Below are 19,662 nucleotides of genomic sequence, written 5' to 3' on the forward strand. Positions count from 1 at the left end.
TCTCCTCTCTCCTTCCAGTTTATTTTACTCCTCAGTTTACTTTACTCCTCAGTTACTGTCCGAGACCACTGGTACACCGTTCAATCTCAGGGTCCACACTACATCGCCTGTGCTTTCTGCCTTTCTCGTCAGTCGCAAAACCCCAGGCTAAGCTTACGTCACGTCGCACAGCTCAGTAGCCGGCCGGCTGTTTTGCGCACCGTTCCCTCTACGTCAACTATATTTTCTCCCACCTCCCGACAGAGCTCTGCCGCATCACCACCCTCTTGTCAGCTTCACATCTATATTCCAGCAAACAAGGGCCAATCTACCCTGCACAAGTCCCTGCGTTCCGGAAAACTCTGATCCAGGGTTTCCCAATTGGCAAGAGGGAGAGGAACAGGAGCGAGTCTGACTTCGAGAAGGGCCTTTTGCATGACTGGACTAAAATTGATACAAAATTCAATCAGCCATTCCACTACCACCACCTCTGGCGGGCACGCCTCCATCCGCCGCGTCTTTTTCACGAGTGCAGTCAGTAGCGGAAAACCTGAAGCATCAACAATCCAATCCGTGTGATTGTCGCCGCAATCAAGAAACCCCATTCCTCCTTGCCACTCCAGTATCTCAATTACCAACCAATACCCCACCCAAGACACGCATACGACCGTCTTCTGCCAACTGCCCCAAGTAACGCTACGCTCAGTGATTTTCTCTGCAGTCTCCCACCTGCCACCCCTCCCCCAATCCGGCCTTTTTACCTGTCAATCCATTTTGATCCATCCCAACCCCACCGCGGGGTCCTGACCTCCAACCAAGCTCTCTCCCGCGCAACTTTCCATTGTCGGAGCTTTGCGCCCAGAGTGACTGCCAGACTGCCAACCAACAGAACAGTGATGATAGCTTCGGCCTCCATTATTCGGATATCACCTGCGCGACATTGACGCTTACGCAAGTAGACCCGCCCGCCTTCTCCAATTGTTGCGATTGATCACAGGATTCTCGACCCTGTCTTCCGAACTGACTCCATTCTCGACTCACCAACCGAGCCCACTTGTGCCGTCGACTTGGCGGGAAAAAACATTGCCATATACAGGACGATTGCGTTCTGCCCGTTACCGAATCCCACTTGATTTTGCTGCCCTCTAGACTTGATGACAGAACACCACCATCAGCTAGAGCCCGAAGTGGTTGCTTCTGCTGATTTGGAGCCCTGCTCACCGAAGCCAATCAACCTATCTTCGCCCGCCGCCGTTCCAGCTCTGCAAGATCAGGTCGACACCTACTATACCATGTCACAGCCACCCGCAGCCGACTCTCTGAGTACGGCTGCGGCCTCGTGCACCCGGCGCTGCGGCAAACAACATAGGTCACATGCAGCCGTACCTGGCTGTCTCTCCAATCCAATTGAATGGCGACGAGCCGCATGGAGCCGCAGCACCGATGTTTGGGGGCGAGCAGGAACAAAATGAACAAAAGGACTTGCAGGGTGGGACAGCAGATGCGGATGGAGATGACTACGCGAAGGCATTCGACTCTCCAGCTGCCGAGCCGGCCGATGACTCTCAAAACGATGTACCACAAGGCAACACATCCACTGCTAGCGCCGCCGATGTAAAAGGCCCCTCGACCACCGAATCCTCATCTGATGCCATATCGTCCAAAGTCGCATCTCCCACTGAACAGTCCACGCAGCCAACCGATTCCAGTGTACAGTCTACCTCAAACCTGCCAGCTGCAGATGATCAGTCTCGTACAGACTTGCCCAGCCAGACCGATTCCAAAGGTCTACCTGCTCAGACAGTAAATGCAGCTTCCAAGTCGGACCTGGATACGTCTGGTGCTACCCAGGCTGGTGATCCTATTGATATTCAGGCATTGGTGGATAACATCACGGCCAGGGCAGCTGCGTCAGATGCCAATCAAGCAACCAGCCCGCCCAAACCTGATGATGCACAAACGGCCGCAAATTCCCAACACCCACAGGCGCAAGCGCCCACACAAACTTCATCTTTGCCCCCTAGACCCCCCGTATCCCAACAGCCAACTTCGGCGTCCCTGCATGCTGAAGAGGCCAAGCGGTTCCCGCATGCCAATGCCCCAACGACCTTTCCCGTACAACCCTCCACGGGTATGACATACCCTTATGGCACTGATGCGAGCTATCCGACACCTCCTACCATGAATCCAACTGCCAGTCCGCCTATGCCCATGGCGCAATATAGCTCCGCCCCAGGTCTCCCCAGTAACCCACACCCGTCCGAATCGCAACAGCAACAGCAGACGTATGAAATATTCCTACAAGAGGAGCGCAAGTATGTTTCCGAGGCAAAATGGGACCGGTTCCCCGAAGGATCAAGACTGTTCATTGGTAAGCATCCATCAGCCCAGCCCCTATCAAGACTGTTGCTGATCCCAAATAAGGTAATCTGTCTAGTGAAAGAGTTTCCAAGCGTGAAGTTTTTGACATATTCTCGCGTTACGGTCGCATGGCCCAGATATCACTGAAGCAGGCTTACGGCTTCGTGCAGTACCATGATGTTGCCGAAGGAAAAGCAGCGATGGATAACCTTCAAGGGGCGGAGGTTGGCGGTCGCAAGATCAGTAAGTGAACCTGCAACCTGAAGTCGCTAGTCGATGCTTACCATTTCATTACAGACCTTGAGCCTACCCGTGCGCAGAGGAAGGAGAACAACGATGGCGATCGACAGCGCGGAAACCGAGGCAAAGGCAACAATGCCAACGAGCGCAGCCGTGGTGATGGACGTCGCAGGGATGATTACCGTCATCGCTCGCCGTCTCCTGCTCGCGCCAGCCATTCAACACAAGGCTCATTCGGCCGGGACCGAAACAACTGGGATTCTTCATCATACGGTGGCCGCAGTCGAGGCCGCTCACGATCGCCATCTTCCTACAACGGTGGGTACAGGCGACGCAGCCCTAGCCCGCGCTATCGGGGTCCACCCACGACCGAAGCCGATCTCGACATTCCTCGAAGGTACGCTGGCGATGTCCCGGATGTGCAGCTACTGCTGCTGCAGGAGGTGGACAGAGATTTCGTCACCTGGGTACAGCGATCTTTCGCCGAGCGTGGCCTCAAGGTTGATGTTATGTTCCTCAACCCTCGGTTCCCCCGCGATCTCGTGGTCCAACGGCAGATAGTGGAGGGTGTACACGGCGTCTCGGAGTTGGACTTCAGAGCCCAGTCGATAGCCAAGATACCACTTCAGGTCTTTGACAGATCCGCCGGACGCCACAATGCCCGATTCGATCAGTACCAGGACCTGGACCCCGCCATCGCCGCTGAACTCGTGGCGCGGGCCAAATCTTTGTCTCAGGTCCCATTGCCTGCAGCCTACGGCGGTGGCCCGTATGCCCCCGCTGCCTATGCGCCCGGCCCGGCGGCCCATGGTTATGCAGCACAACAGCAGTCGCTTGGATTGGCGAGCCTTGACAACGCCACGCTGCAGAAAGTATTGGCTGCGATGCAGTCTAGTCCACAGAGCGCAGTGCCCGGTCAACCTATGATGCCCAATGCCGGAGTCGATGTTAATTCCATCCTTGGCGCTTTGGGAGGCAACAGCGCAGCACCACCGGCGATGCCCCACCATGTTCCCCAATCACAGCCTCCCAACAGCTGGGCGCAGGCGTCAGCGCCATATGGCAGTATGCCCCCTCAGCACCCTTCACATGCCGGCGACAACGCCCAGCATGTACAGAACATCATGGCGCAGCTTTCTAGATACCGGCAGTGTGAGCTGTTCACCTCGGGCCCTTCTGCCGGAGAGGTATCTATCCTATTCGCTGCTGGCCCTTCCAGCAGAGCTGTTCACCTCGGGCCCTTCTGCCGGAGAGGTATCTATCCTATTCGCTGCTGGCCCTTCCAGCAGAGCTTCGAAAATCTGGTTTTGTTCTCATTCAACGATTGGAGAGAGAGGGAGAGGTAGGCGGGCAGGCGGCGGTCATTAGAACAGCGGGGCATGACATAGCATTGCTTCTAGCGGATGGACGATACGGCGATGAAGTCCATTGATTCGAGATGCATTTTCAGGTTGTTTTGGCGTTTTGAGCCCTCGACGACGACGAGAAGAGCTTGATTCTGTTATTTCAGGGTGTGTAAAACGTCGCATATGAATACCCCGGTCCTAGATGCGGACCAATAAGTAGATGATCTGAAATTTAAGATATCCACCTTTGATGAGTTGCCGTCTGATGTATGCTAGCGAGGTGAATTCGGTTATGTGCCTAATTGTTAGTCAGGGGGTAACGCCAAGTGTCTTGGGGGTCTCCTGTGCGTAGTCACTCAGTGGAACCGCGGGCGGACCAACATCACGCCGTATTACTCCGGCTCAGGCTTCCGGAATCTGGGGCTGGGTCTGCCAAACTCGGCATTGTGGGCCATTCGTTGACGTCTGTACTCAGTTGAACGGTCTAAACCAAGAGTAGTGATGGCACCGTCTGTTACACTGCCCGTATGTACAAGACGGAACGGGTACTACACACTGGTGTTCCGAGCCATGATTGTAATCGATCCGTGGTTTCGCTGACGGCACTTATTCCCAAATCAGAAAAGGACCTTCATTTTCCCTTTTGGGACTTTACTGGGAGGCGACTGAAAGGAAGAGACCCAGAGTAAGCTTATATGCATTCAAGACAATACGCGATGGAACATCACTCGTGGGGGGCTGTCGACTGCTCCCCGCTGCTGGGGTCCCGACCGTTTACCCTTTGGGGGGACTTCTATTATTCAAGGTTGGTTGGAAAGTTGGGCTGGCTTTCTACAAATATCATACGCAACAGTCCTGCTCAGTCCATGCTTATTGATATTGATTCCTATTAATACAATAAATAAGCTGCCCCTTTTGAAGACGAAAACGTCATCCAATAGACCTGCGGTCTCAACAAGACTAGTCGCTCAAAGGGTTATCATATCTCCTACACAGTATGCGACCAACCCAGATCTTGCGTAGCGATGAGCCCCCGGTGGGAAAATACGGCAAGTAAGTCCGCTCAACTTCTCTCTCTCTTTCTCTCACCCCTAAAGTAAGGTCGTAATCACTAAGAAGTGCCTATTTAGATACCTCAATAAGGCTACTTGGGGAAATCTAGGTAAATATTACCTCATTTTCCTTTCTTCCATGGCATTGACGCATATATGGCACGACGGGCGTATTGTTCGTTCTCCCTTTTGGGTGCCCTTTCCTATTCCATCCATCGCCTTCTCGGCCTCCCCTTAACAACGCTTTCCACCCTTCGTCTTAGTTTTTTTTTTTTTTTGATAGATAGTATCCACTCACTTACCTTCCGGGACGACGTGCCATAGGCGTCGCCATCCCCGAACGCGGCATCATCACCTACGCGCTCTCGTCGAACCGGCAGAACATCCTCGCCGGCGCCGCCCACGCCGCCGTCTTCAACACGTGGCGCCGCTTTGCGGGTCAGGTCCTCTTCTGGGCGCCGCCGTTGGTGGCGGCGTGGTATGCGATGGAATGGGCTAATAAACGGTGAGTTTTTCAGATGCTGTTGCGTTTTTCCAATGCTCTTTTGAAGTAGGAAAGAAGTGGGTGTGGTATCGCCCCTTTTCCCTTTATCGAACCCTGCTGTCCACGAGGTCGTCGGTCCTGAGGCTAGACTGAGGATGGTCTGGAAAGAGACGGAAGAAAAAAAGAAGAAGAAAAAAAGACGGGAATATGATGAGTTATTGTTTTGGATTGTCGGATAAAATTGAGCTGAGGGCATAGTGGCTGATCGAAGGTTTCCAGAAATGCGTATCTGAATTCGAAGAAGGGACGGGCATCTGCACACGAGGACTGAGTTGAGTTGATTCCTTGGTTGATCCAGGAGATCCAGGAGTCACGTTTTCGTCAGGTCCAGGTCTTGCATCTGGAGGAAGCGCCAGTCTGCCGTTGCAAACAGAGAGGGCCCAGCATGGCGGCAGAAGTTGAACGGATAAATGTTATCATAAATGTGCTACAGTGCAAAGGCTTAAACGCAATAACTATACATGGGTATATAAACTTCGTGTGCATCGTCGTTTCCCCTTATCTACTTCTTAGTGGCTGTCTCCCCCTATTTGCCCCCAAGGATATCCTCCGACGCCTTCTCGCTAACCATGTAAACCGACACGACCGGAAACGCCCCCGGAATGCGCGGGAACACACTGGCATCGACGACCCGCAGCCCCTCCACCCCGCGCACGCGGAACTTGGAGTCGAGCACCGCGCGCTCGTCATCGTCGGCCCCGATCGCGCACGTCGACGTGACGTGGTGCCCGAACATCTGGTTGCGGATGAACTCCTCGTCGGCCTTACCGGCGGCGTCGTTGCAGCGACCGTCGGTCTTGTTGATGTCTTTGCAGGGCGGGCCCGTGATGTTCACAGGGCCAGCGCCGCCCGTTGAGTTGGCGGGGACGTTCAGGAACGCGCGCCGGCCCCACGCGACCACGTCCTGCAGGGCGCCGAGATCGGTGGCGGCGCCGTCGGTGAAGTAATTGAAGTTGATCTCAGGCATGTCGGTCGGGTCCGCGGACCGCAACTTGACGGTGCCCGCGCGGTTCTGCGGGTGGATCTTGACGGCGTGCATGCCCCAGGTGTTGGGCGGTTCGGTGAAGTCCTGGCCGGGCGTCTTGGGCCAGAAGCCGCGGAAGGTGAAAGGGCCCGCAAAAGTCAAAGCGTCGCGCTCGCCGTCGGGGGAGTGGGCCGTCTTCAGCATGAAGGCGTTGCTGTTGGGGCCGGCGCGGGTGTAGGGGCCCTTGCCCTGCAGAAACAAAGCGTAGCACGGGTCCGCGGCGTCGCCCTGGAAGGTGCAGACGGGGTCCGGGGTCTGACCGGCGGGCGTCGCGAAGGTGAAGTTCTCCTTGGCCAGGCCGAAAATGCCGATTTCCTCGTTATCTTGCATGTTGGTGCCGACGCCGGGGAGGTCGGCGACGACGGGGATGTCGAGCTTGGCGAGGTCGGACGCGGCGCCAATGCCGCTCAGCATCAGGAGCTGCGGCGTGTTGGAAGGCGCCGCCGGCTAGGATCACCTCCTTCTTGGCGCAGACCTGTTTGGGGGCGGCGGGCTTCTTGCTGGCGTCGTGGCGCAGGTCGCCTTGGTACGCGCTCTTGCCGTCGAGGTACTCGATCCCGATGGCGCGGGGACCTGGCCGGGGCCGGGCGGGCCGGGTTGAAATAGGACGCGGGACGCGAGGGCGTTGAGCTTGAGGCTTAGGGGGTGGCCTTCCCGCATGGTGTCGAGGATGCGATTACGGGCGCTGTAGCGGCCCCAGGTGGCGTTGACGTGGAAGGGCAGGGCGAAGGCGCCCGTGGTCGTGTCGCGCTGGGGGTCGAGCACGTTGACGTCGGCGGTCAGGAGCTCCGGCAGCTTCGCGGGGTCCTGGCCGATCTCCTGGACCATGCCGGCCAGGATGTCGCGCGCCTGCGTCGAGGCGAGGTACTGGTTCCCGTCGCCGATGGTGACCTCGAGATAGCCGTCCTTGCCGTGGCCGGGCGTGCCGGCGGGCAGGTAGGTGTTCCGCTCCAGCTTTGCGAAGAGCGAGCGCATGTGCGCCGCGCTCCAGGAGTCGTCGCCGGTGAGGTCCTTGATCAGGTCCCAGTCGCTGTCGCTGGGCAGATGCACGGCGCCCGCGTTGATGATGGAGGAGCCGCCGAGCGTGGCGCCGCGCGGGTACTGCACGCCGAGGACCTCGGAGCCCGCGGGCTCGGTGCCGCCGGGGCCGACGAAGAGGTCGCCGTTGGGCTTCTTCCAGACCAGGTGGTCGTTCTTGAGGGTGCGTTCCATGTCGTCGTAGTGCTTGACGTAGAAGCTCCTGTGGTGAAGGTGTCAGCAGCCAGCCGGAGTCATCACTCGGTGAGGGTTATACTGGCCAGTGCAGGCTCTCCTTGATGCCGGTGCTCTTGAAGAACGAGGCCACGTTGGTGTCGGGGTCGGCGCTTTCATCGTCACCAGCCTCGACCAAGAGGGTCTTGTGGCCGGCGCGGGCCAGGTTGGCAGCCAGGGGCCACCGCCGGGGCCGCTACCGACGACGATGTAGTCGTACTCTGCCGTTTCCGGGCGGCAGGTCTCGGCGGGAGCAGGGCCTCGGGGACCCGGGGGCTTGGAGGAGGAGGAAGAGCCGACGTTGCGCTTGCGGCTGCAAGAAGCAAGCCGCACAGGCTAGGGAAGGATTGGCCGCGCATGGTGTGTAATACGGTGCTACTGCAGTGTGTTTGGAAGACGTCCAATGGTTGCGCGTAGATCAGCGAAAAAGCAAAATATCTTTAGACAACGGGGGCGCATGCAAGCCTCTTTAAAGCGGCTCCCTTGGCCTGTCTCTCGATGCGACGGATGACGAGCTTGAGCTGCATGCGCCCTCGGACGGACCAGTCCAAGGGCGTGGCATTGCTGCGGAGATGAGTTCATCCTGAAGAGGGCATTCTCCATCTGCCGAGCGACCATCGTGCATCGTTGGTGCCGGGCTTGGCAGAGCGTCGGGAAATGAAGAGAGGTGGTCTTTCAGGTCGTATGCCGAAGCGGTAGCTCGCCGGCATGGAGGGTCGCATCTGAAGCGAAAGAGGCTAATCCTATATGCAGGTACGCACCTGTGTCCGAGAAGGGTTTGGATGTCCCGGGGCCAGCAGCGGGGACAGAGACAGAGGAGGGAAGGAGGGACAAAGCGTACCGTAGTTTTAGCCAGGGCCAGGGACCAGGCCACACTCTTCCCCAGTCCGCGCAACGATGTTCTCATGGGGTGTGCGCTCCCCTCCAGACTAACTCATTCTTATTCATTGGGACGTGGGCTGCGATCCGGGCCAGGCTCCCGGACTCCAGAACCCTTGCTTTGCTAGGGCGTGGGCAATCAACATGGCACAGCAGCCTGGCCGCTAGCTGACTAGCTGTGACCCCGGAGTGGGTTCGTGCCGATTTCCCCTCGATATCGATCGACTTTCGAGCCATAAAAGCTCAGAGGCCCATAACGGGTGCAACACCACGCACACTCGGGCTTGCGTCTGGCAAAAGTTCTCTCCGTTGGTCTACAGTGTCTTGTGAAATGACTTGAGAATCTGGTCATTGGTAATCACAATTCTGGCCAGAATAACGCAACCGATTCAAACAGCACGGAAGGAACCGCCCATCCAATCCGAGACCCTGGCGCCCTTGCAAGTGGATCGCCACTAAGATTGCCGGCAGTCCGTGTCTGCCTGCGCTTTGCCCTCCGCGAAACGGCATGGGCCCATCATCTATCGGGCCTGTTCTTTTTCACCATGTTGGCACCGGTAGTATCAGGTGCTGGTCCATGGGGATGTTCGCGCTACGTTTGCAGAGATGGTTAGACAAACGCGCGCGCATGATTCATGCATGCATTCGTCTCTGAACATCAGATACACGATACCATTCAGAGGGGCGGCGGCCACATGGGACACACGTGCAGAGAGGCTCAACTAAACTCAAATATCTGATGGCAGATGGGAGCGGCAGGTAGGTTTGGTGCTAGCGAACCCTCTAGTCGCGATATGACCCCTTAGCCCACGTGTTTGTGGCCGGGCCGACTTACACGCAGACGCAACCAACCTTGATTGGACGACAACTATATGCGAGAGACAAGTCAGTGATACAAAAAGCCAGTCTTTATCGCTGGCTATACTGCATAATTACTTCGAATTGATTTTCCTTAACCTAACCCCTAACCCAATCCACACTCCCAAGTCCATTCAGGGGCAGTATATCCCTCCTTAAATGGGACTTCTTCGAATGTTTTCGTTGGCTACTAGAGGAGGTAAAGGGTGGATTACTTCTTGGATGATTTTCATTTTCGGGATAAGATATCACGTCTGGTTCAATATCAAGCTCAATACCGCGGTTTCACGGGCGTCATAGTCGATGTCGTCAACAAGCTTGCGTGATTTGAGGGAAGGTGTCCTCTTTTGTTAGAATCTAGTTATATCGGCTACTGGGCAGGATGCTACTTGCCATTGATTCTCTACCAACACGTTCCTCGCAACATACCCGAGGCAGTAGTGACACATTGAAGAGGTCACTGCCGAGCTGCATTCTGCCCTATGTAATAACCAATGACAGCTTCCAGCATCCTGAACATAATCAAAACCAGTGGTAGAGTACGCAAACAAGAAATATTTGATCATCAGACTAAGATTCTACCTTAGCTATGATCCTACGAGCACTGGTCTCTTAGGGCGCAGGTCAGCTTAATTTCCATCGTCGTTGTATATTGGCTGACCGCCGGTGATGCAGGCAATTCCCGGGAACTAGTCAATACCAGAAGATATCGACTTATGTCACTGGACTTTAATTTCGGTGTGAAAGCCCGGGCGCTGCCAATGTTGTAAGTTAGGCCAGCCATTGGCGTTCCTCGCAGGGTGCAGGGTGTATGTCAATATCTTGGCTGTCAGTCCCATCATGCTAGGACTTCTTCGTGACTCTTATGATGCTATTACGAGTTACCTAAAGGGGTGATTTGGCGAGGAGAACAATGTTCATAGTGCATCGTTGACTTAGACCACAGAGATGAGAGGAACACAAACTTACTAAGTGGCATGGGAACCAAGCAACATTTTCCTGAGGCACAGTGGCTTAGCACGAAGTCAACCAAGGTCGCATTACTGAGTTGGCAGATTGCGTGACCCGATATTCGAGAGATAGAAATTGTATCGCAGCATCATTTCATCACATCGCTCATATCGGCAAATGTTGATATGCAAGATGGGTGCGATTGGCTCGGAAAGTCCTTCCTACCTCGGGGCGTCACGATGCATACTCATTTACATATAGTGCAAAACTCTGAACCCCTTTGAGAGGGCCTCGTCTCAGGCCTCACTGGTATAATGGTCACTTGGTCAGGCTGCCACGTCCACCCAGATTGTGAACGCGAGTCATAATTGCCTTTTTAAGTGTAGCCAAAAGAATATCCAACCAATGCAGAGTGGAAAACAAGTTTTAACAAATGGCCTCACTCAACAAGCAGGGCGTCTGCGCGTGATCTTTGCTTTTGAGGCGACTTATCAAGCGACCGATCAGTCCAACTCTGTAATGGGCCTCACTAAATAAATGGCCTGGAGTTATCTACGTGTACATATTAATCCTCCAATGAGAGACAACTCATGTACCTCTCACCAAAACTGAGGCCTATTTAATGCATGAAGGGGGGGAGTGGGGCAAAAATTTCCCTCACTCACACAGAGATAGACCTTATGAGATGCCCGAATCCTCTCAAGTTTCGTCGTTTTACTTGCTCATTCACCATGATTCCAGAGGCGAAGACACGAAGTTGTTATGACTTTGCAATCGACCACAGCATTGCACTCTATTCATGTTTCTGGCATACTCTTTGTGGGAATATTTGATCGGATTACTCCCCCATATCGTTCGATCTAGGTAATACCTTGCCTCTTGAGCACAAGTCGTTGATTCAGATCAATTTTGGTCGTCCAGCAGGTCGCCTTCCAACTCGACATCCTCCGATATGGACCACGTGATTATCATAATCTGGTTGACTTTCACCGCATTGGCACAAGAAGGCGCCCCAAATCCATCGCGGTGACGGACGAAAGCAACTATGAAGATGGCGGATATAGTTCGCCTTGCGATCATAGCAGAATGGCTTCCCGCACCGACACGAGTACCAACCCAATTTGCGCTCTCCGTGAAACGGCTTTTCATGAGTCTCGACGATATGACGCCGGAGATCTTTCATGCTGTTCTTCTGCATACCGCAGACGGAACAAGCAAGGGGCGCGGTATGGGATCTATGCCCGCTAAGTGGGCCTCTAACTGTGCACAGAGGGGAGGAAAGTTCAACGTACAAAGCAGAGCTTCTGCGATCGCTCGACGGTGATACTGCAACATCAACGCTATCCTGGTCCTGAAGCCCATTTGGATTGGCCACTGTAAGGCTAGAAACGACAGGAACGGTAAGCGTGTCGATTCCTGCAACTGGACTTGTCGGAATTCGGTTTGCTGTAGCATAGCGTGACGTATTCCAAGCTATTGGCTCCGAGGACGAAAGTGTGCCTGTTATCGAAGGCGTTTCAGTGGAAATAGAGCTGATGAAGCCGATATCCTGGAAATCATGAAGATAATGTTGAAGATCGTAGCTCATCATCCCCTCTTCAAAATCCCCGTAGGAGAACATGTTCTGTTCTAATGGTAGAACAAGTTGTTCTACACCATTAAACGAGTCAAAAAGAAAGCCACCGCAGTCCTGTTCGTCACCTTGTGTCCACTGAGAATCATTCCACTGTTGGTTCATTGACTGAGAAGGCATATACGCCATGGCGTATTGAAGAAAGACAATTAGTCGTTATATTTTGGTCTCGATTCGATGCTAGACTAGACTATACCTAGAAAAGGCGTCACCAAAATTGAGCAGACTCATCAAACATGGGGATTGGGCTTTTTATCAACCTCGTGATTTTTGGCCTCAAAGAGCATAATCGTGTTACATTCGCGAGAAATTGGCATACCAACAGCGGCATCTTTGAGACCATCTCTACGATCGGTGGTAAATAGACCGAATGACGGGCAGCCTCGTGTAGACGACGGAGGGCCCTTGTCATGAGGCACAATTTAGAACGAGGCTCCCAAAAAAGATGCCTGCCTGTCGTATAGCACAATGGACATGCGTCGCGGATGATAGGCGCAGTCAGAAAAATGGCCCCAAATGAGGAGTGTAAGATGGCTGTAGGTACCCATGCATCATCTAACTAGTTGGTAGTCAGCGGCCTCCAACCGGGTTGCGTTGACATTCAAACACCGACAACCTCGACCTGACACTCTTTGGTAAGAGTTGTCCGACCTAAGGTCCTCAGCAGGAGGTGAAATGGTATTATGATATAGAACGACATTTAGATATTAAGGAAGAGCTTGGGCCCCCTTATATATGTGCCATCAATACTGGTGAATGGCAGAAGAACATACGAAGAGCCAAGCGGAAGTGATCAGGTAATCCTGTCGGGCTCTGCAAAACTTGCTTACCAAAGTAGAAAGCGTAGTATGTCCAAAATTTGGTTGATTGGGTACTAGAAGTAATAAATGGAAAGTAAGCAATGAATCCAGGACAAGACCATTGTTCTTCTCTGAGATCATCTATGATTGTATTCATGACCCGCGGCGGGAACAATTTGTTGTCGACAGCAGTAGTTGTCGTGACGCTAGCTTCCAGGCATTTCGGATGCGCTAAGGGAAGCTAGAAGCGCTAAAGTAGTTTCATGTTGCAAGAAACGGCGGGATACAACGTGGATCGTTCAGACAGTTGGAAGTGGATTGCCAATTTGCGACTGAGTAGCAGCCGAAGCGGCTCAATCAGCCATGCTCTGTCGCAATGTTCAATGTTGGCTGGTTAGGCGAGGAGGACGGGCTCCGGGCGGGTTGGAACTTGACTGGTGATGATTTGAAGTAAGGTTAAAGTTGTGGCTGGGATGAGCGAGCGCGAGCTGGAGCGGCGAAACGAACATGCCAACCTTCTGACCCCGAGACTGCCACGTTAGAACCGTTGAAACGTCGAATAGCTAGTCAAAGTCAATGAGTAAGTGCCAGCGCAAGTGCGACTCAAAATATTGGCTTTCTAGCGATGCTAGGTGAGCCGGCCTTCCCAAGCTCGCGGTCCGTCATCCAGAATACGAACTGAACGAACAAGAGAAAATCCTGTTGGAAAATTTCAATGATGAAGTAGATGACGAGCCACATGGGGGCCCAGTCTCCAGCCCCGAAGTTCCTCAACCCACCCAATCTCACGGCTCTAACGGGTTGCGAGCAAGCAAGCGACGCAATGAAACATGAAGCTACTGATCAAGCCCGAAAAGCAGACACGGAAACAACCATTCGACACGATGACATGTGGCTGAACACACTCTTCACGACGGGGATGACGCAACGGCTGACCGGGAGCCCCTGGGAAACCGTTACAGTAACCGGCCGCTAGGGCCAGCTGCTGCCCGTTTTCAGTGGGCTTCTTGCGTGTCGTGCTGGCGCTGCTTGCGTGCTGCCCCTCCAAGGAGGCTCCAAGACTGTCCAAGGCCCCCCCGGGGACGAATCACCAGCCGCACCGACGCGCACTAGCACCGCTTCTGGCACCCCCTCCAGGATATGTCACTGGAAAATGATGTAACCTGGCCCCGCCCACCATCTCGATCGCCCGCTACGGGAACGACCACCAGGCCCCCTGCCAATGCCAGACTATCTGCCTCTGGCGCTAAGGCGCGAGCCAGTGCATGTAATCGAGGTCCAAAATCAAGATTTTGATCCCGGAAAACTGTCAACAATAGCACTCACACAGACCTATCCGATAATGGGCTGTGACGTCTCCATCTGCTCCGTGACGCTACGTGACGCCACGGGTGTAAGCTACCCACCGCCCTCAGCACGAGAGTCTGGACTTCTGGTGGCTTGCTTTGCATTAACCGGTTTTTTCGAAACGGCGACAGGAGGCTTATAAAGAAGGCCCGGCTGCTCGCCGTTTGTACGATTCGAGTTCAGCCCAGTATCTCACACCTCCTACAAGACCTCAGCTCTTCCACCAACTGTCTCTTGTCATACAACAACCTAAGTCACACAGACTTACACCCTTAAACAACCAACACCGTCTACCACACATCACACAACATGTCTTCCTCCGAAGCCGAGCAGAAGAAGGCCCCGCAGGTGGCCACCGCCTCCGACGAGTCCGAGCAGGACCAGGGCGTCGAGTCGCAGCAGGAACAGGAAAAGCAAGTGGCCGCTCCCCGTAAGCGCCGCGGTCGCCGCCAGCCGCGCCGCCGGGCTCCCGTCCAGGAAGAGTCGGAGGAGGATGACGACGACGACGACAACCAGATGCAGCAGTTCCAGCAACAGCAGATGATGCAGCAACAGCAGCAACAACAACAAATGCAGCAGCAGCAGCAAGGCGGCGGTGGCGGCGGCAAGAGCGACACCCTTAAGCTTCGTCTCGATCTGAACCTCGAGGTCGAGGTCACCCTCAAGGCCCGTATCCACGGTGATCTTACATTGGCACTGCTGTAAGTTTCTGCCCCATACACACTACACTCTAACCCCTTTTTCCTCGAGTAAAACAAATTGACAATTGCGATACTAACTACTTAGACAGTGATGGTGCTTAAACAACCTACCACCACTATATCACAATTACACACACACCTGTGCCCGTGCCCCCTGGCCTATAATACTAGTTCAATCCGACAAACGGTTTTTGATCCCCAGTGTTTCTGCGGGACCAAGCCACGAGTTATATGGTCCTCAAGGGTTATATGGACCTGAACGCGAGTCATCACAACAACAACAACACCACACAAACTCGACAGCTTCGCCTTGAATTTGGGCGGCGTTAGCGAGCTTTACTACTTTAGGGGGCTTGCAGAAGTTTTCAGTCACGAGTTATGATACCTTACACGATGTGGGAAAGCATCCTTTTTCTCTGTATATACAGCAACTTGTAATACTATGTTAGCGATCCGAGATGAGATACAGAAGCAATCATAATGGCGTTACTTGATTAACCGATCTCATTAACCAGTGCAAATCTTGATCTAATCTGAAAAGTGCCATCTCAAAGTGTGCCGAGGATGAGGCTGATCGACTCATTCACCTTGGGATCGAGGAGCATGGCACAGGTTTACCGATGGGAATTTCCGCGAACACCTACGGACCGGAGCAAGAGGTCCCAGTCAGCAGAGAACCTACTTGCTGACATTGCCGAACACGGCAATCTTGCAATCAACCCAAATCCGCTAGTTTACTTAAAATAGACACACGCTCGGGTGCCCGGCTCTAATCCCTTGTTGCGTCGAAAGCATGCCGTCGACGCGCAACCGGGTTGTTTCGCACACACTGGAAATCAGACCACCGGTGGAGTAGGGCTGGCTGGGTTGTGACGTGGGAAAACTGGTGACGGGCCCGATTTTGGAGTGTGACGAGAACGAAGCACGGCACAGAAGAAAGAGGAAAAACCGCGACATCCGAAACGAATTGCTCGAAAATCGGGGTTCACGAGAGTTGCATAAATTTCTATCGTTCGCTGCTGTTTTTAGTTTTCTTCTCTATCTCTTCTTCTCTATGAGTATTGTCGTTTCTGTTGATACGAGGGGGTCGCGGTGTTGCGCCCAAAGTGATCGGCAGCGCGGTGACGAGGGCCAAGCCGGCTGACATTAAACAGGAGGCACCCGAGTGGCTTTCGTTTCTTATGCATGCACATTGATGGCTGGGAGCCCAAGACTCCGGCTCCCCGGCAGCAGAGATGTGTATGCTTGTTGATTGGGTAAGTCATTGGCATCTCATTCCGATTTTACTTACTGCTTCTAGTTGTGTGTGACAAAAACCAACACCCGATCCGAATGATGAAAGAAACTACACGATTTCCCTTCCTTACAGTCTTTTGAATGATGAGACGTGCAGATTCCCCCACTGACACTTGGGAAAACACTACTTTTCTGCAATACCATCTTGAACAAAATATTCTTGGACACGGTAAAACTAATGTGGTTGATACATACCCAGGTTCGGTTACATGTTTCCCCTGCGTTCCCTTCGCCGCTTCCCTCCTTGCACTTTGGATTCTCGTTCGCGTGTATGTAATTGCTTGAAGGTGAGGTGAGTTGCGAGCGCGCGAGCTTAAGGCCGTCGGCGATAAGCGACCAGGAGCGGCGGAGCGCTCGCGTTGCCGACGATTACTAGCGGACCGTTTCCTGCCCCTCACCCACGAACGAACGGGGCATTGGTGCATCACCCATCCGCTAGCAGCTGTGATCTTACCTACATACTCTAATGAATGAATACCGTTGATAACATATACTATCCCGTTACTGCAAATTTCACCTTAATTTTCATACCGTGAGCATGTCTCCCACCGAGAAGGTTTTGACGAATAAGGCGCCGAAGCCTCTGCCACAGTTCTCCCAGGCCGTCAAGTACAATGGCATGGTCTACTGCTCCGGCAGCATTGGCTTCGACCCGGCCACGTCTGCGCTCGTCGAGGGTGGTGTGAAGAACCAGACCGTAAGGAAATTTTCCCGTTGGAATGATTTACGAAATCCATAAAAGAAAGACTATCCCTGGACCTGACCCGTTGCGCGATGCCCATACAGAGACGAGCCCTGCAGAACCTCACGGCGGTACTGGAAGCCGCGGGCAGCAGCTTGGACAACGTGGTCAAGGTCAACATCTTCCTGACGACCATGGACAACTTTGCGGCCATGAACGAGGCGTATGATGAGTTCTTCAAGCAGGAAGTGAAGCCTGTGAGTAAGCCCCGGCGAAGCGTATGGCAGACAGTCTTTTTCCTCGGTGCGGTTGTTAACCCCTCAAATCTTGCGCAAAAGTGCCGTACCTGTGTCGCTGTGTACCAGCTGCCCTTCCAGGCATTGGTTGAGATTGAGTGCACTGCATTCTTGAGCCCGGGTTCCAAACTGTAGATAGCAGGCTATTCTGGCGCCAATTGAAGATTTGTCGCATCTCAACCATCAACCCATATACTGTTGTGCATGTCCATGATTCCCGTGATCGAAAACTGGTGGTTTCACAGCACCACGCTTAAGCTTCCAGCAGCGGGGTCGGGCCGCCGCCTATCAGTCAAGGAGACATTTCCCCGGACGGGCTTCCATTGGGTCCCTGGAGAAAAAGTGCAGGCGATCGATTGCCGGTGGAGCTTGGGCCTCTTTTTTGTGCTGACGTCGATGACCCGTGCATTGCAATATTCTCAACTGCAAACCCTTGCCAATGCCAATGCAAACTTTCGATTGCATCTTCCGGCTGCCATTGTACAACAACATCAGACCGAAACCCTTTTCTTCTATGTTCGCTTTTTAGTAATCAGCAATCATGAACCAACAAACGGGACTGCGCTTGATGCGCGTCCAGCATTCGCTCGTTAGGAATTGCCGATCTTCCAGGCTGTCGCAGATCCCAGCCAACCGAGCACACCACCAACAGGCCACCTCCCTGTCGTGGCGCCGCCATGCCTCGAATAGCACCGCAGCTTCTGCAGCGGCGACCGCAAAGACCTCGAAATCCGAAACAGAAGCCGTCATCACGCCGCTCGATGCCGCGACCGCCTCGACCCCGGACGCCATGACGTTCGACCCGGACGTCGACATCTCCACGACGCTCAACCCGCCCGCCAGCACGCGGCCGCCGCCGCTCGACCTGCCCACGCGCGACCCGCAGGCCTCGGCCTTCAAGTTTTACTACAGCCTCGGCAAGGCGTACATGACCTTCTACAAGACGGGCCTCAAGGCCATCTTCACGAACCGCAGGCTGCTGTCCGAGCTGAACCACGTGTTCAAGGGCCCGCCCGGCCTCGCGAAAGCGCCCGCGGCCGCGTCCGCCGGCGCCTCCCCGATCAAGCCAACCCGCGCCGCCGTCCTGCTGCGCGAGCGCACCTCGCACGACCTGGCGCGCCTGCCCATCTTCGGCGTGCTGGTGGTTGTCTTTGGCGAGTTCACGCCGCTCATCGTGCTCGTCTTCCCGACCCTGACGCCGCTCACGTGCCGGATCCCGAAGCAGACGGCCAAGCTGCGCGAGAAGGCGCAGCGGCGGCGCGAGTCGTCCTTGTGGAACCTGCGGCACGTCGGGCCGGACGACGCGGCGGCGCGCGAGAAGATCGCGCCGGGCCACGTCGCGCGCTCGCTGGGGGTCGGGCTGAGCCTGTGGGACAAGATGGGCGTGGACCCGCCGTTTGTGAAGATGCGGGCTCAGCGTGCGGTGCGGCGCCTTGTCGCTGACGATTTCAGCATTCGCGATGGCGGCGGGGTGGAGCGGTTAGTCGAGGAGGAGGTCGTGATGGCGTGCGAGGACCGCGCGATGGATGTTGCGAGCCAGAGCCCCGCGGAGCTGCGGAAGAAGCTCGCGGGGTGGATTCGGGAGACCACTACAAAGGACGAGGCGGCGGGCGAGGCGGCGGTTAGGAGGATTTTGATGCGGGCGGAGATCGAGTAGGCTTTGGAACGGACTTGTACACACGCAATGGGGAACACAATTGCGTCGTACGTAAAAAAGAGGATGTGCGAATTCTCATGTAGAGTAGATGGAAAAAAGCTCACTCCTAGATCTGAGACATGTATACTAGAGAACCCAGCCCAATACATAATCCGCCACTCCGCTCGAAGGTCATCGAGTTGGACAGAAGCGACACCAATCGCCAGCCGCCCCTGTTTCAAAACGGCCTTCCTGTAGAATCACGTTCGCAGCCAACGCCAGTGGTCTGTCTCTTCTGAAATACAATTGGCAAAGCCGGAAGGTGTGACCAAAGTGCGAGTTAGTGTTTTTTGGCGCCTTCTTGTCGAAGCTCAATCTGTGGTGGAATGGCAGTAAAATGCGAACTGTCACCTGTTCTGGTGCGGAAGCCACATGTGTTTGCGGTTCTCCCGAGAGTGCCCGCCGGAACTCGTTGGCCCCAAGGAGCTCGTGAAAGTCCAAGCGCCCGGCGAAGAATGCCGCAGTTGTCCTGGGCTCAGGACCGAGCAGTTCGCCGTATTACTTGAACGTCTGGGCTGGATGCCGCTTAAGCGGGTGCACCTCCGCCATGGTCATCGCGGGGGAGGAGCATGAGTCCCCGCGGTCTCCACGTTTCCCCCAAAGAGAATAGAGCACAGGTGCAATTGCCCCGCGGTTCTCGACTGAAGCGAAGGGGGACGTTCAGTTGAATGCACAGCTCTGGAATCGGCCCTTTGCGATCGGTGCATCCGTGCCGAATCTGCCCTG

At 54.6% G+C, this 19,662-nt stretch overlaps 7 protein-coding genes across 7 annotated transcripts; 5 read left to right on the forward strand and 2 right to left on the reverse strand.

Moving 5' to 3' along the window:
* Window positions 1-1,133: 1,133 nt before the first annotated feature.
* PG997_002759 (uncharacterized protein) lies at window positions 1,134-3,926 on the forward strand (the record flags this gene model as incomplete). The annotated part of the gene is made up of 4 exons (XM_066807074.1): window positions 1,134-1,302; window positions 1,349-2,350; window positions 2,404-2,583; window positions 2,638-3,926. 4 exons carry the CDS (start codon window positions 1,134-1,136, stop codon window positions 3,924-3,926), a joined length of 2,640 nt encoding a protein of 879 aa, XP_066670692.1.
* Window positions 3,927-4,951: 1,025 nt separating this feature from the next.
* On the forward strand, window positions 4,952-5,487 carry PG997_002760 (ubiquinol-cytochrome-c oxidoreductase complex iii subunit 11kd protein of the family protein; the record flags this gene model as incomplete). Its single annotated transcript, XM_066807075.1, has 2 exons — window positions 4,952-4,979; window positions 5,303-5,487. The coding sequence occupies 2 exons, from the start codon at window positions 4,952-4,954 to the stop codon at window positions 5,485-5,487; spliced, it is 213 nt and encodes a 70-aa protein (XP_066670693.1).
* A 561-nt stretch (window positions 5,488-6,048) lies between these two features.
* On the reverse strand, window positions 6,049-8,422 carry PG997_002761 (Choline dehydrogenase; the record flags this gene model as incomplete). The annotated part of the gene is made up of 4 exons (XM_066807076.1): window positions 6,049-6,952; window positions 7,004-7,786; window positions 7,841-8,110; window positions 8,310-8,422. The coding sequence occupies 4 exons, from the start codon at window positions 8,420-8,422 to the stop codon at window positions 6,049-6,051; spliced, it is 2,070 nt and encodes a 689-aa protein (XP_066670694.1).
* Window positions 8,423-11,388: 2,966 nt separating this feature from the next.
* Window positions 11,389-12,247, reverse strand: PG997_002762 (uncharacterized protein; the record flags this gene model as incomplete). Its single annotated transcript, XM_066807077.1, has 3 exons — window positions 11,389-11,528; window positions 11,602-11,720; window positions 11,778-12,247. 3 exons carry the CDS (start codon window positions 12,245-12,247, stop codon window positions 11,389-11,391), a joined length of 729 nt encoding a protein of 242 aa, XP_066670695.1.
* Window positions 12,248-14,574: 2,327 nt separating this feature from the next.
* Window positions 14,575-14,970, forward strand: PG997_002763 (uncharacterized protein; the record flags this gene model as incomplete). The annotated part of the gene is made up of 1 exon (XM_066807078.1): window positions 14,575-14,970. The coding sequence occupies one exon, from the start codon at window positions 14,575-14,577 to the stop codon at window positions 14,968-14,970; it is 396 nt and encodes a 131-aa protein (XP_066670696.1).
* Window positions 14,971-16,800: 1,830 nt separating this feature from the next.
* On the forward strand, window positions 16,801-17,375 carry PG997_002764 (endoribonuclease L-PSP; the record flags this gene model as incomplete). Its single annotated transcript, XM_066807079.1, has 2 exons — window positions 16,801-16,959; window positions 17,049-17,375. The coding sequence occupies 2 exons, from the start codon at window positions 16,801-16,803 to the stop codon at window positions 17,373-17,375; spliced, it is 486 nt and encodes a 161-aa protein (XP_066670697.1).
* Window positions 17,376-17,781: 406 nt separating this feature from the next.
* PG997_002765 (letm1-like protein) lies at window positions 17,782-18,897 on the forward strand (the record flags this gene model as incomplete). The annotated part of the gene is made up of 1 exon (XM_066807080.1): window positions 17,782-18,897. One exon carries the CDS (start codon window positions 17,782-17,784, stop codon window positions 18,895-18,897), a length of 1,116 nt encoding a protein of 371 aa, XP_066670698.1.
* Window positions 18,898-19,662: the final 765 nt, after the last annotated feature.

This window comes from Apiospora hydei (assembly GCF_038363865.1).
Source record: "Apiospora hydei strain CBS 114990 chromosome Unknown utg000004l_segment0_segment0, whole genome shotgun sequence".
Lineage (NCBI taxonomy): Eukaryota > Fungi > Ascomycota > Sordariomycetes > Amphisphaeriales > Apiosporaceae > Apiospora > Apiospora hydei.